This window comes from Canis lupus, chromosome 2 (assembly GCF_003254725.2).
Source record: "Canis lupus dingo isolate Sandy chromosome 2, ASM325472v2, whole genome shotgun sequence".
NCBI lineage: Eukaryota > Metazoa > Chordata > Mammalia > Carnivora > Canidae > Canis > Canis lupus.
In genome coordinates, this window is record NC_064244.1 from 7,479,761 (window position 1) to 7,500,495 (window position 20,735).

Here is a 20,735-nt window from a genome sequence, read left to right on the forward strand (position 1 = left end):
CTGGCAATAGGCAAAAGGCTGGTCTGAGGGACAGGTGGCTTGGGGCTCCAGCCCTATATTTGTCCCTTCCTTATTGTGTGATCTGGTTACCCCAAGCCATTCTAACCATGCTAGGCCTCCCGAGTCCCACTGACAGGTGAACGGGTTATAAAAGATGATGGGTAGGACCTTCTTTCCACCTCTGAAATCCCACGATTCCAAATAAGGCAGGCTTTCTGTTTCTTGAGGTTGCACCAACTACCAGGTATCCCCTCAGTCACAAATCTACAGTCGCAGGCATAGTATTGCTCCTGCAAATTACACGCAAGCAAAGGGATCACTGGTCTGATGGGAAGAAAAGCAGGGCTGAGAGGAAACACCCTACCACCAGTTGATATGCACCTTGAACACATTCATTTTCTCTGTGAAAGGCTAATGTGTGCTCCCCTGCCATACACACAAATTTAAATAAAAGTAACACATGCTCACCTGAGAAATTTTAGAAATAGTGTAATGAAAAGAACAGTCATCTGGAAGCCCTCTTACAGGGCAAGACCATGGAGGTCCCTCGCATCCATGGAGGGAGCCTGCGTGGATGTGGTAGGAAACCATTTCCTATAGTCTGGGTTACCCCGATGGGGACCCACAGGAAAAACAGAAAAGCCAACCCCCAGGAAGAAAGCAGCATGTAGGTGCTGGGGTTACAACCTGAAAAACAGCAGGACATATGCTCCCAGTCAAAGGCAATTTCCACTAACATCTGTATTTACAAGAGCCAAGAAAAGGGATGTGGTTTAGATATCAAAGGGTAGAGAGTGCGGTGTAAACATCTCCCCAACTCCCCAACCTTGGCACAGGACTCTTGAGAATGACCTTGGTCCCTGCTAAAGGAAGGTCCTGTCCCAATCAACTTTCACTCCTGGATTTTATGCAGAAGTGGGGTTGGCAGCTAGCTGTCTCGGTCCCGAAGCCCAAGAGCAGGGCTGTGATGAGCAGCAGCATCTCCCGTTGACACTGTCGGCAATAATTACTCTGCATCACAAATCACTGGGATATTTTTGTGGCTGAGTGGATGCCTCAGTCTCCAGGAGCGGGTGAGGAGAGTCACAGTCCTGGTCCTGAGCTGGCTCCGCTGGCTGCGCAGATTCTAGAACCTTCTGCCTTCAACGTTATTCACTGTTCTCGTCCTCCCCCGCAGTGGCTCTGCTGTGAAAGCCTGACAGGCTGTAGCCTGACATGTGGGCAGTTCTCCATTCAAAGACACCTTCTCACTTCTAGATCAAGCTCACGAATAAGCTCCCTGCTCTGGGTATATGAAAACAGTTTTCGAGTGACACAGCCCATGATGCAAGGAAGGAAGGAGCAAAGAGGAAAGGGTAGTTTGCCCAAAACCCTCCCCACACTAACTACTGGTTAGTGTTTTCGTTTCACGCCGAGGGAATCATAACCAAGTCTCTGAAAAGACTATTGGGCTGATATTAGGTTTTGGATGCTACATATCTGAACCAACCAACTAACCAACCAACCGAAAACCCTCCCAAAGTGTACAAAATAATTTCTCCTGAGTCAAAAAAAGCATTGCTTATTTGTAATCATTACTTTCAAGTTAAGTTGTCTGTGTCTGACTACAGACTTGGAGCTCTTAGCTACTGGCAAGAGAGTCCGCCTGGGTTTGAACTCCAACTTTGCTATTACGAGTGTGTGATCTTGTTATTTAATTTTTCTGACCTCAGTTTTCCAATCTAAAAATGGGTCTAGTTGTACCTATGAAGTCGAGTTTTTCTGATGACTAAATGAAATACTATGTATTATTTGGACCACACTAGATAACAACTTTTCATGCACATTAACTCATCTCCAGAGTATGATAAAGATATCCACAGGAATATGGATAAGCAGATCCATGCACACATGAACCTTTAAAGGGAAACACTGCTCTACCAAATTCCTTTTTTAAAAAATGCAAAGTATTGTGACCTAACTAGTGCACAAATAAGAGAAAATCGTCACCTCAAGTACATATGATTTCTGCAATCATCAAGCCTGACATAATAGGATTTATCTGTTATATAAAACTAGAAGTTTTACATGTTACTTATAAAGCTTACAGTGGTATTTCTTTAAAAAAAAAAAAGTCAAAACGGAGATACAAGGGCTATTTTTAATTTAAAATTTAAAGTTTTTTCCCAAGGAAAAAAACAACAAATAATTTTCCCTAGGATGTTGAAGGACACATACTCCAGTCCCCCTCCCACTGCTATCACATCTTCAAATTTTCTACAGTTGTCTCAGAAACTAAATGCAAGTCAACATCTTCATGAAAACACTGAAAATGGTAACAAAACACATACATCAGTGAGATCTTACTGGCAGATAATGTTGACACCTTAAATCCTTTTTAAATTATATGGTCAAGAAAATAAATTATATGGTTAAACAGAAACTAGATCATAAGATTTATAGATGGAAGACAGTCGAATGTAATTTAAAAAAATTTTTTTTAAACAGACTATCGCCAATAACAAAGAAGTTTCTTCCTAAGCAGTGTGTAAGAAGTGAAAATTAAAAGCCTGGAATTTTAATTCCTCATTGAATTGAACTGAAATACAGGAAGACCTGAGCCAGTTGAAGGTAAACATCCCACCGCATGACAAAAATATTCCGCAAATTGTATTTTGTTATAAAGGTACAATTCTTACCTTACATCTTCCGTGACCCTTTCTCTTCTAGAAGAAACTTTCTAGACTTGCAGAGACCTTCAAACCACCCATCTCTCGAACGCTTCCAGCACTGCCTGTCTTTATGGTGACTAAATGCAAGGCTTGGGGCTTTTTTTACAGAAGGAAGCTTTTAGTCAAAATATGTGGTTTAAAGGAGCAGTATCCACCCTTGTTAAAACCATTTCACGGACATTCAGAGGTTTTGTTTCTACTCTATGAAAGTTAAATCTGAGTAGGAAGGCATTTTTCCTGTCCCGGAAATCAGCATAACTGAAACCAATGCTGAGCTAACGAGAAATGTTTCTTCCATGTGTTCTGTCTGGCAGAAACTGCAAGCCATATCAAGGAAACACGTGATATTTATAAATACAATAATGCTCATGTTGTCATAACCTCTCAATGACAAAAAAAAAAAAAAGTGCAAGGAAAAGCAAGCAGCCACACAGCAGGAAAGATGAGATTTGTATCACTTGGAAGCTGCATATCAGATGTGCATATATTACCCTTCCTTGCTTCTTAGAAAATAAAATAAAATCTAACTGGAAGCAGCTAGGGAGGAAGAAAATATCCACCGTGTTCGGACAGCCACTGTATTAAAAATTGTTTGCCTCGCTAATCATTTCAATAAGAGTGATTCCTTGCCAATTGTAACATAAACATCTTTTTGCCTGTCAGAAAAGCATGGTACAGAGGGGGCAATGATTAGATGCATTGCCCAAGTGGGTTCCACTGTGTCAACTCAAGCAAATAGTAGAACAGAGGCAAGGAATTCACAGAGCCTGGAACTGACGTGGAAACCTCCAGATGTCTGCATCACGACTGGTTATTGACTCGTTGATTATTGACTTCGGACCTTCTGCGGGATTAGAAGATTTGTGAGGGCAGTTACCACACTCGTTCGCCAGCATCACCCATCATGGCTGGGTGAGTGAACCAGTGAACCCTGGAGCTGGGTTAACTGCCCTAAAATCACCAGTCCTGCTTCGTTGAGTTTGGAGGTATTGGAAATACTACACTCATTCTGCAAGTAAGATGTGCCCTACTGAGTTATAAATACAGCACGACAAGATCTGTCTTATTTAATTTGGTACCTAGAGGCTAGCTTACTTTCTACTGCAGGTGAACTCAACTTCTGAAAATAAACTTTTAAAAAGCAGCTAACGTGTACCTTTCTGACAATCACTTGTTTCAATCTCACAAATCTGTGATTCTCATCTTAAAGTTTGCGGTTGCTAACTGCTGTAAAATTATACTGAGAGGATGGGGAATTTGTTAGGACAGGCAGATATTCCTATTTCTCCTTTTCGTCAGAAACTATCACTGAGATCAGCTCGGGAATGTGTGGCCAACTCAGATTTATATTTACTGATCATCATTGTACTGGTCTCAGCAAATGGGGCGTTCACTGAAAGTTTGCGATAGGAAAAGTGCTGAAGGGACACCTCTTCTGCATCTAGACAGTTAATGAGAATTTCCTCATTGCTGGAGGGAAACATAGAGAGCACAAAGATAAGCTGGTTAGGAATTGTCACCCCCAAAAAGGCTTAGGACTTAGAAGGGACCTAAGGTGTGTCGGTGGCAGGCAGGAGATGGTGAGTGGGCCAAGGGATGGAGGTGGGCAGGTGAGGTTCTGTGGAGGCTCAGAAAGGCATGGAAAGGGAGGAGGTAGGGAAGTCCTGATGAAGATGGTGGCTTTTGAGTGAGGTCTACACACATGAGTGTCACATGGACACTGATGGTAAAGGCAGTAGTGTAGGACCTACTGCCCACCAGAGTGAGCAAGATCAGTTCTGGGCTTGGCCTGCTTGGCTCCCAATCCAGTTCTACCATGGAAGAGCTGTGTGGCTTTTTTTTTTTTTTTTCCGCTGATTTTCAGCTTCCACGTCTGAAAACAGGGGGTGACAAGAATTCCCCTCACACTGGGATGTTGGAAAATCAAATGAGAATGAATACAAGGGCCATGCTCAGCACAGTACCTGGCCCAGAGTCGGCATATCATGAATGCTGGTCATTAAAACCACTGTTGCTGACAGTGGGTCGAGAAAGAGGACCTTGAATGCTTGAAAGAGGGTTAGTTAGGAGTGCTTCTGGGAACTTCCATTTCTATGAGATTCTCTTCTCTTCCATTTCTATAGGATTACTTCATCCCTTCCCAAACCTCAAAACCTTCCTCTCAACCAGAACACTGCCTCATGGGAAAAAGAGTTCTCTGGCATGGCCACTTCAGACACATATACTAAATGACATATACTTCTTCTTTTATTTTTGGGGGGTGGGTATGGGATATCTGGCTAAAAGAGAACAAAATGGAGTAAAGTTAAATATAAAAAGATGCCATGAAATAGACACATAACGGAGTTAAGAAGTGAAACAAACAGGTGTGTCTGAGTGGCTCAGCATGGTTGAGCCACCCATGAGTTGAGTTGGTGAAGCATCTGCTTTTGGTTCAGGCCATGATCCCAGGGTCCTAGGATCGAGCCTCACATCGGGCTCCCTGCTCAGCGGGGAGTGTGCTTCTCCCTCTGTCCCTCCCCCTACTCATGCATGCTCTCTCTCTCTCAAATAAATAAATACGATCTATTTTAAAAGTTCTAAAACAGAAGAAGTGAAACAAATATTAAGAAAGGATATTTTATGTGTTCTAAAATCTCATTAGGAAAGCATTTCAAAACTTGAAAAATTTTGATAAATTATCAAGGAAGGAAGGCTATAGCTGAATACAGAGAGTCGGAAAGAACTGGGTTCAAATCCAGTGTCTGACATTTACCAGCTGTGTGGGCCTGGGAAAGACTCATTTGGCCTCAGTTGCATCATCGGGAAAAATGGAGTCAGTATATCTACTTTGCAGAGTTACTGGCTAATCAGTATACAAAGTAGTTAACACACTGCCTGCTGTGTAGATACAAAAAGGTCTATTATCTTACATCCAGAAGAACAATGGTATAGAATGAATACTACTTGTACCCTGCCTGGCTCCACAAAGAAATTAATAGAATTCACATAAATTATTACAGTTTTGCCTCTAAAAAGTCAAAAAGTGGAGCATACGACAAAAAAGATGAAAGTAGGAAAATTATAAAGAGAGGCCAGGAACAAAGCCAACACACAAAACACACGCGGCAAATGCCTGTACGCTTGTTGTGGGCGGGCCACACATTTAATTCTAAGCCTTAGAGTAGCAACACAAAGAGGGAAAATGATCACTTTCAAGATCCAAAGTGTCCATATGACAAAAATAAACCAGGAGAAGCACAACTATTTCTGGTGATGAGAACAGAGAGATATTTTTACAGTGGGTTCTCGTTAATGACAGAAAATGAATAATACAGCAATCGCAGCACTACCGTGATAGTACTCAATGCATTCTGTGTTTACACTCACCATGGGTAAGGCATCGCGGCTGACTTTGTGAGGGATACAGAGGCGAACACAGCAAACACAAGATGGTTTGCACTTTTGGAATTTAGTCTTGTGGAGGAGATGCACACGCACCTAAATGGTTATAACACCAGGACAACGTGCAATATGCCCCAGGAAAGGAAAGATAAATTGTGTCAAAGCATTAGGGAGAGCCTCATCAGGTAGGTGGCCTTTTATTTGGCCTCGAGAAACAAGTTTTTATGTTTTAACATCTCAAAATGGAAATTGTCGACCATTCAGAAACAATAGAGAAAATAATCTAGTGAACTCCTGTCATCCACCTGAGACATTTTTCAGCAGTTTACCAACTTTGTTTCACTTCTCTCTGCTGTTTTGGTTTTCTCTGCTGGGGTATTTTGAAGCAAATCCCATTCATCATATCATTTTGCCTGTAAATACTTAGTATGTCTCATTTTAAAAAGCATAACCACCAAGCCATTATTATACCCCACAGAATTACCAGTTGTCCCTAACATCACCTGATTCCTAACACATGTTCAAATTTCCCAAAGAGTTTCAAACATATCTTTTACAGTTGGTTGCTCTAATCAGCATCCCAACATGGTGCATTCATGGCATTCGGTTGTTATGGTATAGACGTGACCTGGGAAACATACAGTGTCCCCGCCCACTTTTTTTTTTTTTTCAGGCCAGTGGTTTATTGAAGGGATTAGGCAGTTGTCCTGTAGTATACTGGATGGAAGGAATTTTGAATGGTGAATCTGTGGGGCGGGAGAGGGCACTTCAGATACCCGGAGTAAGAACTGTGAGGAGGTTCTGCTTGGGTATCTGGATGCAGGTGATACTGACCATCAGCCCTGTGTGGTGGGCTTGGGGGGATGGCTGGAAAAGTGGTTGTTGGACTGGGGTAAGGAGAACTGGGAGCATGGCTAAAGGCTGTTGCATGACTGATTGCTAGAAAAATACTGAACGCTAGAACTAGAGCATCAGAGCAGTGTTGCTAAGAGCCGGAGATCTGGAGCCCACCTACCTGGGTTCATATCTCAGCTCTGCCTCTGTCTAGCTGTGCGGTCTTGGGCAAATTTCTTAACATACCAAAACAACTGTTTTCTGAGCTGTTAATAGAAGGGCTTACACCAATACCTGCCTCAAAATGTTGTCTTGGGGATTAAATGAGATCACCTCGAAGAGTGCTCAGTAAATGCTCAAAAAAGTTGGCTGTTATGAGAGCAGGGGTGGCAATGGTAGAAGGGGCATCGGTAAGAGGCCTTGCTGAATGGCCTGGACCAGTTTTGGTAACTGAGGGATGTGTTGAGAAACAGAAGTTAAGCAATTTAAGAATCACTGATAACTCAACTTTTTAAATCTCTTCTTCCCCGCCCCTCAAAATGCACATACACCCCCCCATCAATGTCACTCTACACTGCATAAAAATAGAAAAAACAAGCAGGAAAAGGACTTAGGAGAAAAAAAATTAGGATTTTTTTTCTTCAATGGGAAACAATGGACACATTGGAAATATATCCATATGGAGAGAGCCACTTGGAAGTTGAAGATTGGGCTCTTGGAGTCTAGAGAAATGGCAGAGCTAGGGTTATAATTTCAAGTGTCATCCATGCTGACATAATGGTTAAGTCAGCAGTAAGATTAAAACCACAAGTCTGGGGGCACCTCGGTGGCTCAGTGGTTGAGCCTGCCTTCGGCTCAGGGCATGATCCCAGGGTCCTCGGATCGAGTCCCTCATCGGGCTCCCTGCAGGGAGCCTGCTTCTCCCTCTGCCTGTGTCTCTGCCTCTTTCTGTGTCTCTCATGAATACATAAATAAAATCTTTAAAAAAAAAAACAACAGTACAAGTACAAGTGAAAGGACGCAGATTTTTTAAAAAAGCAAATTCATACACACATGCATGGGTAAAGTCCACTTGAGCATACTGAAGACCATTTATGGGCAGGAGGGAGAAGAGTTAGTGAATGAAGCAGGCTGAGATGTGTTTGAACGTAAGCAAGAGATTTAGAAATGGCAGTTTAAAATAGAAACCAAGGTTTCTAAGAAGACCATTTATTGGTATCAAGGCAGAGCTGAAATAAAAGAGGCCTGGGATGCAGGGACTGATTTTGGTATTAGGAAATTTAAGACGTAGGGCCAGTTCTGGGGAGGGTGTTCTAAATGAAAATCTGGGAGCTGTCATATCTAAGTAAAAATGAAAGATAAACAAGAGGGAAAGAACTGAATGATAGAAGCCAAAAATCTCAGGAAGTCATCTCAAAGTGTGCTAGAAGGTGGAAAAGCCTCCAAACTGCAGAAAAAGCCACTGGGTTTGGTGGACAGGAAGTCACTGGTACCCTCCGAGAGCCACAAGATGGAATGGCTCATCTCTGAGTTGTACATTTGTGAATTACCAGCCCTGTGAGTGAATACCTAATTTTGCAAGAGGGCCTCTTCCATATGGTGAGCTCAATCCCTTGGGAGCTAAATTTCAAAGCTTTCTATCTAATTTTGTAAGGAAACAACAGCCCTGTGATTAAATTAGATCGGGGTGATTTGCACCCACGTGCAAAGAATCAGGACCCGGGAGTGCTCAGTTCCAGCAGAGAACCACAAGTCTCCTTCCACAGACTCGCCTCAAAAGTGCTCAGCTAGCCGCTAAGTGGAAAACAAGACACATGTTTTCCCTACCAGGCACATATTCTATGCATGCTCTGGGGCCCACAGCCTCAAACTTAATACTTTAACACGCTTCCTGAGGAACACCACCACCATCATAAAACAGCTCTGGTGATTCTTGTAGATTCAGTCTCATGCCTTCTCTGGTTTCACAGGTTAAGATCTGAAAGTCCTCATTTAAGGGCAGTCTCGGAGGCCACGTCTCAGTTTTGGTGTCCCTGTTTCTGGGCCTCTGCTCTATCCAACCAGTGTCTGTCTTGAGATGTGTGTTTACCGGTTGTGAGGGGACAGCTGGGCAGGCTGTCCCACGCTGAGTCTGGGGGCCGCAGGTTGAGGGTCAATGACACCAGGTGTGGGGCTGCGTGCGTAACCGCCTCGTACGAGGAGTTATCATCAAATTCCTTCATGGCCACGCGCTCATTGCAAACATGTGGAAGGGTGAGGCTTCCCTCAACCCATCATGCAGCTTGGTTTAGTCTATAACAATTGATCCCTGCTCTGTTCTCTCCTTCCATTCTTCCCCATAAGTGATGGGGTAACACAGCTGGGTTCCAGGCCGGACTCAGCAAAGCCTCCTCTCCTTTAAGCTACATTCACAGCTACATTCACAGAGAAGGAACGAGAATTCCAACCTCCACAGCCAAAAGGTGAGGCTGAAGGAATTTCATGTCTGTTAGCTTCTGGAATCTGTGAAGAGGGACCAAGTGACAAACTGCAGGCCTGATGGCACCTCGTTGCTTTCAAAGCCAGGTTCTATTTCTTGTTTCTTTTTTTTTTTTTAAGATTTTATTTATTTATTCATGAGACACACAGAGAGAGACAGAGACATAGGCAGAAGGAGGGGAGCCTGCTGTGGGACTCGATCCCGGGACTCCAGGATCACACCCTGAACCAAAGGCAGATGCTCAACTGCTGAGCCACCCAGGAATCCCCTATTTCTCGTTTTTAAAGTTGTCTTCTCGGAAACCTAAAAGCGTGTCTGTGTACGTTTGTTGTCTTGACATCTGGAGCCAACAGCTGAGTTCCTCACACAAAAATGTTGTCTGAAGGAGGCTGTGGGCCACACCAAAAGATTGTTAGGGTCTCGTTTAAAAGTAAAAGCAGAACTTGACTGAAACCCAGGGCAAGAGTTCTGAATTCTGATAGGGCTTTGTCCATATGGTTGATATTTGAGTCTCCACATGCTCACTGCTGGTCCTTATGTCAGGACCACATCTGCTTAAGAGTTAAAACAGGTGTCCTCTCCCCACCATAAACAGGATTTTCGGAGGCGATTCTGGGGTCCCCGTGTGGGCTCTGCGTAACAGAAACAGAACTCAGAGTACCGTGTAACTCCAGTTCGAAGGCCAGACATATCAAAAAAATAAAGACATCCAAGGGAACAAAGCCTCTTATGAATGTTGCTGAGAAAGAATAACAAAATAATAAAAAGCAAGGATACAGTAACAGTCAGTCCGTGTTTCGTGATCAGCATGACTCAATCTGTCTTCACGTGGTGCTGGTTTACATTTAAAGTGTAACTAGCTAAAAATAAGCCTCAAAATCCTAGATTTTCTGAAGTAGCAACACAGCCCTCACTTCAAATCGCACATCATTTCTGACATAAAAAAAAAGCAGCAGTTGAGGACGTAAGAGGCCTTTTCCTCCCCAAGTGTGGGCTCTGATCCCACAATGTCATCACTCATATTCCAGTCCAGAATTCCCTAGAAATTCTTCCAGCACTTTCTATCGGTTCTCCTGGCCTCTTGGTCCTAAGCTCATACGCTGTGTGGGGTAGGCAGAACCAAGGTCCCCCAAAGATGTCTGCATCCTAAGCTGCTGAACCTCTGACTACACAAGAAAGAGGGATTAAGGTTGCTAATCAGTTGGCCTTAAAATAAGGAAATCATTGTGGCAGATTGGATGAGCCCAATGTACTCACAAGTGTACTTAAATGTGGAAGAAGGAGGTTTAGAGATGTGATCACGGAAGCCGGGTCAGAGAGATGCTGTTTGGCTGAGTCTGAAGATGGAAAGAGGGGACTGCAAGGCAAGGAATGTGCGTGACCTCTAGGAGATAGGGTAAAAAGGAAACATTCTCTCTAGAGCTTCCAGAAAGGAAAGCTGATGGCCTGCCGATGACCCCTTGAATTTACTGAGGACAATGTTGGACTTCTGACCCCTAGAACTGTAAGATAGCAAATCTATGTCATGTTAAGCCACTAAACGTGCATTAATTTGTTATAGCAGCAATAGCAAACTGATACATCCCGTCGAGAAGCAGAGACAGCCTCACCTTGGGAATGCTACCTACCACAGCACTAGGACAGGCAGTGCCTTGGGCTTCTTTGGCAAGAAAACATATTCATTTACTTTTTTTTCCCAGTTAAACTCCAGCATGCAGCAGAGTGCTAAGCCTCAGAAAAGATGGTAGAAAATGGTGCAGCAACTTCTAAATTTGTGTGTGTGGTGGGGAGGAGGTACAGCTGGAGGGCAATGTGGCTCTATTGTTAGAAACTCCATCCCTTTTTAGCAAACCTGCATTAATATGATTTTAAAATCTGTCTTTTTCTGTTTCCCTGTTCTTTTCTCTTCAAAACATCCCTGTGTGCTTTGAACGTTTGGATAATCTTCTGAGATGATCTAAATCTAGAGAATTTCAGCTCCCAAATCATGCAGATTTTTGGACTATGCCTTGAACGTGATTCAGATAAGGTCGGATAATATTTAATACAGTACAGCAGCAAACAGTCCTGAATTAGAAGGTGAATAATTTATTTAGAATGCTAAGGCTTGCTTGGAATAGCTGATATAAGAATATTAATAGGTTCTACATGGAATTTTACAGGGGTTTGTTGTTGTTTGTGTGCTAATTTTGTTTTAATTGGAGGAAAAATAGCAAGAGATCCTCTGAGTAAAATTAATGTACATGGACAAAGAAAGCTTTTAGACAAAGATTTTCAGGATCCCCTTGGAGTGAGGACACAACTAAACTCCATGCTTACAGATAAATGAGGATGCATCAGGCTCTATTTCAGTCCCTTTGCCCCAAATGTCTGGGAAACCTGATTTCTTTACCAAGAACAAATCATGAATCATCAGACAAGATGAGCAGTGAGAAGCCCTGAAACCCGGTGTTGAGGTGTCATAGCATCTGAAGACCGTGCCAGAAAAAAGGATGGTCTGACCCATCAAATAAAATTAGAAATGGAACAGAAACACTTACCCTCATGTCTCCGTTCACAGTTTTCGGCGTGTGGTTGAATGCATGTGCAGGGTCCTTGTTGTACACTTTGAGGAGCGATCTGTCCTGAATGTTCCTGGAATCAAACACATCAATGACTATGGCAGATGAAAGGAGCCTTACTTTGGCCATTCCCTTTGCCTGATCTCTGCAGGATCAGGTAAAAGACGTGAATAGACAATCCAACTGCCGTCTACTGTCAACTGGACAAAAAGTTCTTTCAACATAAAATCGGCAAAAATAAATAAGGAAGAGGAGAAAAGTGACTTCAGCTTTTCTTTCCTGTCTTTGCTCCTCTGGAAAAAATACTTGTTTTCCCTGTGATCCTCCAGCCACAAATACAGGTGAACGTGGACTCCCTTTCCAGATTTAAGCAAGGAAAGCTAACACTTTTAGGGACTGTAAAGCTCCAATATTTACAATAGGTTCAAAAGGATTTGGTTAATATTTAAATATTTAATAGTTTACTTTGCCCAAACACCTGGTTTTCTGCTTATCTTATGAATGCACACAAAGGAAAATGGTTTTTCCTTCAAACGCTTTCGGCAAGGAACAGAGAATGTATTTGCGGTCCAGGAAAAAAAATACCACAAAGATCAAAACTACTGGTATCTTTGTAATGCCTTTCTTTTCCTCCCGTAGTGGCTATTAAAAATACTTGTGTACACACAAGCTAACTTACTGGATGTGTAGGGTGTTCAGAAGGAAGAGCAGCAGCTAGAACCTTCTGCTCTTCTGTTTCTCCTTCTGAGTCCAGCATGTAGAGCGCCGGAGTCCATCACACTGCGGCACAGGACAGAAGTCCCACATCTTGCTTGGAGCCTACCTTAAAATTATTTAAATGCATAGGAATGTCTACGAAGTCCTCCTCCGCCCACATTCAGCTCTCATCGCAGAAGGGCCACCTGGGGCACTTGCAGCGCCATCTACGCCATCTACGCTGTGTCCCTCCAGGGCCGGCGAGCTGAGCTCTGGGGAATGTGTGCACAAAGAGGCATTCCTTCCTCCCAGGTGCAGCCACACGTTCTGTGGGCTGATCGCAATCTCTGGGATTCCTGGGTTATGCTTTGTTTTAAATGAAGTGGAGGATTCTTGGGACTAGTCTTGCCTTCCTCCTTTAAATATCTGTCAGTAATTGCTTTGAAGCAATGACTAGCCCAAGCTTGCAGGGTTTCTCCAGACTTCAAGGAGCTCATTACAAGCTGGCGGAAGGGGGAGCATGCAGCCCTGGTTAGGTTACTATGAAGGCAAGAGCTCACAGAAGGTGGGGGGACACGGGGATCCACTGAAGGGAAACCCCACCCCCACGTGACAATATGAAAGCTGAAAACCTCAGCTGAGCCATGAAAAAAACTTTGTGTGATTCTAAAGGTATTTAAAATACATGAGGTTGGTTTATGATTAATTTAGAAACATGCTCATCCAAGATGAACCAACAGTAAAGGCCCAGATTGCGTTTACCATGGCAACATTTACAACACGGAACTTCAACCTAAATGCTCTATAGCACTTCCCTAAGGAAACACAGTGGTGAAATAGTTAAATGCTTAACAAATACACTCGCACTTCAAAAACACTGGATGTGAAAGGAAATCTACCTCTGGGCTCCAAAAATTAAAGCCATTGTCCTCAGTGGTGATCGACATGGTATATTTTGCAGGGGGAGAGGGAGAATGTATATAGTGTTGATGGTGAGAATTTATCGTACCATTCAAATAAAATATAATTGAGACATTTTATGCATATAAGCAAAGAGAGAGAATAATCCTTTGGAAAATTCAGACATAGGATCATCTAGCATAAACATATTCATCACCAAATAAAAACGCTTTATCCACTTAAATACTTTTAGGTCCAAGATCCCTGGGTGGCTCAGCAGTTTAGAGCCTGCCTTCGGCCCAGGGTGTAATCCTGGAGTCCCGGGATCGAGTCCCACATCGGGCTCCCTGCATGGAGCCTGCTTCTCTCTCTGCCTCTCTCTGTGTGTCTCTCATGAATAAATAAATAATCTTAAAAAAAATATTTAGGTCCATTTTTATAGGTAAATCAAAACACTGAAAAGTAAAATTATAGATAAACTTATAATTCAGTAACTTCCCCATCAAACATTTGAAATGAGATTTTTAAAGAATCACTTTCACAAATGTAAACATATTAAATGAAAATTGTTAATGTTTAAAGAAAGGATCTCTTCTTCTCTCAAGCACTCTTCATCTATTTTATCAACTGATTTTGCATCAAGGAGAATCATCTCAATTTGAAAGTTGAGGGGACTGTTTCTTCTTTGTCTTCCCTCTCATTTCTTTCTCCCTCCTCGACTTCCTCACGACACTCCAGAAGAATGTGTAAAGGGAGCCCTAGCAGGAACACTTTGAGGTTTGGGAAAGGACCTAGAAAATCATGACTCATTGCAATTTAAAAATGCTTGCATGAAAAAAAAATTTTTTTAAATAAAAATAAAAATGCTTGCAGGGGCTGCAGGACAGTGGGGTACAACTGTTCCAAATAACTTCATCAGGCTTGAGCTCCATAGTCAAAAGTGGCTTTATGTCTTTTCGTACAGATTTAGTATTGCCATTTCTCTCCAGTCCTCTAACTGCAAAACATGGCAATTCAAGAACATTGCTATAAAAACACTACTTGGGATTATATGACCACAAACATGCTCCTTAGATACAATATGATTACTTCATATTTATGTTTACGCTCTATAAATTCGATTTTTTTTAGTGACAGGCTGATTAATAATTTATTTCAAAAAACGAACATGAATTTTCTGATACTCATGAATATTTAAACACATCTTTTAAAGGTAGCAAGGTTGTGCAATAGATGTAGCACTATACCTTAGGGCATGCATCAAACTTTGAAAGCCTTAAATGACTCATACACACCTTGGCACACGCCTAAATATGTCATTTGCAATCATCATTAGATATTTATCAGTTTACATTTGTTATGCACTAGAGGCATATTTTTAAAAGGTGGTTTCTATTAATTTCATGATGGAGAAACAGGGCATCCTGCTCTCCCCATGGGGCAGGAACCCAAAAATCCACATTGTGGACGATCAATTGAGCAGGGAATATTCTGAGGGAATAAAAAACCTTCACAAATCATGTGGACAATCAGGTCTAGGGCCATGCCTGAAAATGAATTGGCTGTGTGATCTTGAATAAGTCTCTTAATTTTATGCATCTGAGCTTCTGGTCCCATAAAATAGAAGGGCTGAATTAGTTACTAAATAATTTTTTAAGTTCTAAAATGTCTAGGGCTTTACTAGTGACTCCTTGTTTGTGCTAATTTAAGTTCTAATTTGTCAGGCTCTTTGGCTGGGAGAGATCAGATGGGTCCCTTTCTCTCTGGACATACCACCACCACAGTAGATATGGATGCTTTTATTTCTGTGCCCCCTTCAATAGCATGAGTACACTGAGCCTCATTTGAGGACACATCCTCCTCGGGGCCCTGAAGAAAGCCCACCTAAAAAGTAAGATCCTTTGGTAAGGCCAACTATTTACGAAAAACATGGAGATAGAGAATGCTTCTAAGCCTCTTTTCTTGTGGACAATAGCATAGGGTCTGCTGCTTCTGCTCTAACCTGCTGGTGTAAATAATGGCCCAATGGGATCATTGCCTAAAATGTTCATAGTCTCTGTGGGGGAAAAACACTTGAGAAAGAGCCAGGGAAGTTCCAGTCACAAGCATGGCCTTATGCTATTGATCAAGTCTTTCTAGCACCTTCTGGGCCTCACTTTCCCTAACTTTTAGATAAACAGGGGACTAGACTGTTTCTTATATTCTTTTCAGAGGTAATAGGCCAAGATCTAGGCGGGAGAAGTCTGTCCTCATCTTTGTAAACCAGACCTTATAAATGGATTATAGAAAACAGATAGTGAATTCACAGCTGGGTAAGGTGAACCTACTAGTTAGGGTAATAGTAGCCTTCATGGGGACACAGAAAGATTAGGACTCAGTAAAGCTGTAGCAATGCTAACTGCAGTATGGTGGACACACACACACACACACACACACACACACACAACGTAACAACCTACCTTACATCGTTTAGTTCATAATAGACATTTCTGCTTTCATCTTTGATGTAAATGGCGACACTGGGCGATTCTAGCATCTTCATGGTGAGCTGCTGCGGAAAGGCACTTACGAAGAGAGCACGGATTGTGTCTGCACTTGTGATTTCATTCGGCATCCTGAGCTGCTTGGTTTCATCCCCATACTGGAGATAGAGAACCCCTGCATGCAAGATGAACACAGTCATCAGTCCCAGATCAAGATGCCCACAACACGCAGCAAAAGCTTAGCCATTTCTGTCTTACCACAGGCAGTAAGGGTTAGGACAAGCTTGGGAAGCATGTAATAGGAGATGTTTGTTTGGAATTTCCAAGGAATGCACTTTCTGGTTATCACACAAACATTCACTTTTATTCTTTGGAGTCCAGGCAGATGTTAAAGAGGCTAATTTTCAACTATTTGAAAACCAAAAGGACAAGAAGCTACTCTCTGGTAGCCTAAAGCAAAAAACAATACTTTATTCCCTTGAAAGGTATACTTGGGAATTTGACCCTGTAGGATGGTGTCTCTCATGTTTTTCATTAACTAACAACATAATCATTACAGCGAGGGGTAAGCTATATAGTTCACATCTTTATAATCCATTCAGAAACATTTTAAGGCTACAACATTACTGTGGCTCTAATACATATTTATTGAATGTTTATACCAAATGAAACTACAACAAGAAAAGAATCTGGCATTCCAATGCTTCAGAAAGAAAATGGAACAAGTCAGTTACACACAAAAAACAAACAAACAAACAAAAAAAAACAGAGGCATAAGATCAGAGAATTTTAGAGTTCTCAGGGCTCCAATGAACCATACCTCAAATTATTCATGCCCCTGTGGGGTGTGGTCTCTTCCCACATTGACTCTGGGCTTGGCCATGCGACTTGTTTTGACCAATTAGCATTAGCAAGTAAAGTGCAAAATGGAGACTTGGTAAGTGCTTACACACTAGACCTTGTCCTCATGATAAGTGTGGTCTTGGAGACTCACAGAACCAAGCTTCTGCGAATCCAACTGAACCACATGGGGAGGCCACATGAAGAAGAATGAAAGCCCTCACTGACGGCCCCCACTGAGCATCCATTCTACAGCCACCACCACTGGCCAGTCATGTGGGTGGCCCACCTTGGGAGGAGAACCCCCAGATCCAGGTGACCTGCCCCAGCTGCTGTCACATGGAGCAGAAATGGGGTGCCCCCTCTCAGCCCTGCCCAAAATACAGAACAAAGCAAACATGTAATTGTTGATTTAATTCACTGTTTATGGTCACTAGTTATTCAGAAATGTATAACTGAAACAGGGTATCAAAGATCCTGACATTTAATTTGAATCCACTTATGAGAATCTATTGAGGACAGACCAAGATTGCTCAAGTAGCCTTTGGCAGGAGAGACTCAAAAGAGAATAGAATATGGCTTCTGGTTACAATCAGGCAATTCATGCAACAAATTTGTCTTTAAGTCCTCCTGAAATTCCGTTAAAGTGAGAGTGAAGAATAAAAAAGCATAAGTCAAAGAATTAAGGGAATGAGAAAGGAAACAATACCAGACAAGAGAACACCCAACACCTACATCTTCAAGGGGAGAAATCCACATAAAACATGCAGGGCTAGGAAAGCTCCGGAAGCAAAGCCCCAGATCCCTCTGAGGGGAGAACTGCAGATTGAGCATGAGGCCTGACCGAACTTCCTTTTCTTTTTAAAGGTGCTGCAACCCGTTCAAAGCTTTCCTTCTGTCCCACTCAGCCAACTGACCCCCCATATCCATAATAGACTAAAGAGATAGAGTCAATCAGGCCGGATTCTAGCTCACACGGCACGGGGGAGGGTGGGCGAGGTGCCTCCTCACAAAATGCTTGCAAAGGGGTGACCCGCAGTCAAGAACCTGGAGGAACCTCTCTAGAAAAGCTGACTGGCCTGTGAGAAGAGACCAACAGATTTTTGAGAGTAATGATCAGGTTGTATATGGTCACTCCATTGCGAAACAGCCCAACCCATATATGAAAGCTTCCGGTTAGTATGACTGTGCCTCCCTCACACACTGGCCGATTACCCAGGATTTTTTTTTAGATTACCCGGGATTAACAGACATTTTCTACAAACCATTAACATGAAACACCAAAATAAACAGAAAAAAAGAAACTCAGAAAAGATGAGACAGTCCAAGAAAAGGGGAACATTTAGAGAGCAAGAGTCCACTCTGGGAATCGTGAGAGTAGGAATTAAAATTTCAAGGAGGAAGAAAAAGTTGATGAAATCTCAGAAAGTAGAGCAAAAAGACTATGGGACAGGAGACAGTGGAAAACAATAAGAAAACCAGAATCATGGGGCAACTGGGTGGCTCAGCAGTTGAGCATCTGCCTTCGGCTCAGGTAGTGATCCGGCGGTCCTGGGATCAAGTCCCACATCGGGCTCCCCACAGGGAGCCTGCTTCTCCCTCTGCCTATGTCTCTGCCTCTCTCTGTATCTCTCATGAGTAAATAAATAAAATCTTCCTTTTTTAAAGAAAAACAGTCATTTCAGAGCACCCCCAAGTCTTACGGGAACTGGGATAAAATGGAGATCAAGAAAAGCAAAAGTTTTACAGAAAGTATTATAAAAAACTTTCCCCCCAAACTGAAGGATCTGAAATCAGAGATTGAAAAAGTCTATGAAACACACAACACACTCACGCTTGTCATGGAGACATTCCAGCTGGCAGGGGGTAGCGGGGGCGGATGGTGGTGTGGAAAACAGAAGGTCCTACAAGTTCCCAGAGAGTTGGGGAGAAAAGTCACAAACAAAGGAGCAGGAGTCAGAAAGGCATGAGCTTTCTCAACAGCAACCCAGAAACCAGAAGACAATAGAGAAATAGCTTTGAAAATCCAGAGGGCTATACTTTTGATCTAGATCTATATCCATCCAGACCATCCACCAGGTATTTAGGAGAGTTGGCTTCTCAGCAAGGCCTTCTCTCACCACCCTGTCAACATTTCAGCACCCATTCTCCCTAATACTTCATACCCCACCCTTGTTCCATTTCTATTCCTCAGCATTTTCCACATATAATTCATATTTTAACTCTTGCTATTGTTTATCATCATTTTTTCCTTCTAGACTGTAAGTTTCAGGAGGTCAGGGATTCTTTTTAATGTTTTTGCTGTTGTCGTTCACTATGGTACCCTTAGGACCCGTAGATACTACCTATTACGTAGCAGGTTTTCAATAAATGTTTGTTGAATAATGAAACAGTGAATGATTTATCAGTCATCCAATAGCAGTGTTCATTTGGGGGTCTATCTAAGCTACAAGAGCTTTTGCTACATGAAACAGCCTCATAACCTTATTCTCGATTTGTATACACATTGGAATTACTTTCTGAAGTGCTGTTTCCTTGATTGGAGTAGTCCTTTCACATTGAGCATAAGCAGCTGAATTTCCCCTCTCAGCTTCTTCAGGGAGCTAGTTTTTCCAAATATCCATGCTGTTACACATTCCTCAGGGTTCAGAAGAATCCTTTCAAGTCTGTCTCATCACAGATCTTGCAATTTTTCGCCCCAAACGGGAGACGTGAGGACTGTCCCATGTGATCAGTAACGCCACAGCAAAAGGCCAAAACCACTCTTGCGGCCTGGGCCCCAACCATGCCTGGGCGAGGCCCCTGCCAATGGGCCACTTATGGCCTCACTCCAGTCAAATATCACAGCCTCATTCACCCAAAGGGCCTGGTTTTCATTCCCACATCTGCATTCTGTACGTGTATGTGCTTGAAATAGAATTTGTAGGCTCTGAGTGAAAAAAAAAAAAATTGGGCCCAAATTACGGTTACCTCAGGGTCTGGCTGGCGCAGCTGCCAGCTGGGTACACAGTCCAGTTATAGATCGTGAAAATCCGGAGAAGACGGGAAAGATGCCTTTACAAACAGAGGAGAATAGTCTTTTTACACTTGATTCAGTTTGCTTTCTCAATTCAGGAGAGGTATTTAGAAATGCTTAAACTCAGAAGGAAATCTCTTAATCTATCATGGCTGTTTATTGGCACAGTGATGAGGTTCAGTACGCTCTGGCATACCTTCCTAGCTCTGAGCTGCGTCGTCTGCTCCAGATTACTGGGAAAGTCTGAAGGACTTTGGACCATAAACTCCCTTTTTATGAAGAAGAGAAGAGGACAGGGAAATGCATTTATGGGACATCTGCTATGTGTCAGAAATGGTATGCACGGATTTCACTTAATCAGCCCTGCCTCTCGGGGCAGGTCAGTATTAGAAGCCCCATTTCACAGACAGGGAAAGCGAGGCTCAGAAGGTCCAAGTAACTTGCCTGAAGTAAAAGCTAGTAAACAGCTAACTAGCCTATATATCCCATTATGTTCATCCACAGACCCGAGGTTTTCTCCCTTGAAGCCTAGGGCCTCTGAAATCCTGCACTGAGCCACATCCATCTCCTCCACCATTCCTCTCTGGACGATCTTAGCTGTCCTCACACTTTTCGCCTGACCATCTGCTTGACAATGCTGAAGCATGACAGGGGGGCAGCTCAGAAAAAAGATTCCCATCTTAAGTCAACTTAAATGCAGACATGTGGTTAGAAACAGTCCACATGCTGAGAGGAGCGGGGGAAGGCACAGGGCTCTGGAAGCAGCAGAGTGTTGAAATGAACCTCACGACACTTGGAGCCATTCTAAGACGCCAGAATATTCAAGAGTTC

At 42.7% G+C, this 20,735-nt stretch overlaps 1 protein-coding gene across 15 annotated transcripts in view; it reads right to left on the bottom strand.

Annotated features, from left to right (window-relative positions):
* Nucleotides 1–20,735, bottom strand: part of KIAA1217 (KIAA1217 ortholog) — a 432,659-nt gene that overhangs the window by 79,088 nt on the left and 332,836 nt on the right. For 12 of the 15 annotated variants that reach the window (XM_049099758.1, XM_049099757.1, XM_025463930.3 and 9 more), the window contains 2 exons: nucleotides 16,025–16,223; nucleotides 11,949–12,042 (listed from right to left, as the gene is read on the bottom strand). In XM_049099758.1, the coding sequence (XP_048955715.1) occupies nucleotides 11,949–12,042; nucleotides 16,025–16,223 (293 nt within the window). Of the gene's footprint in view, nucleotides 1–2,678; nucleotides 3,113–11,948; nucleotides 12,043–12,648; nucleotides 12,974–16,024; nucleotides 16,224–20,735 lie in introns of those variants that run through there. The other 3 variants (XM_049099808.1, XM_025463940.3, XM_025463939.3) reach the window with 2 other exon arrangements.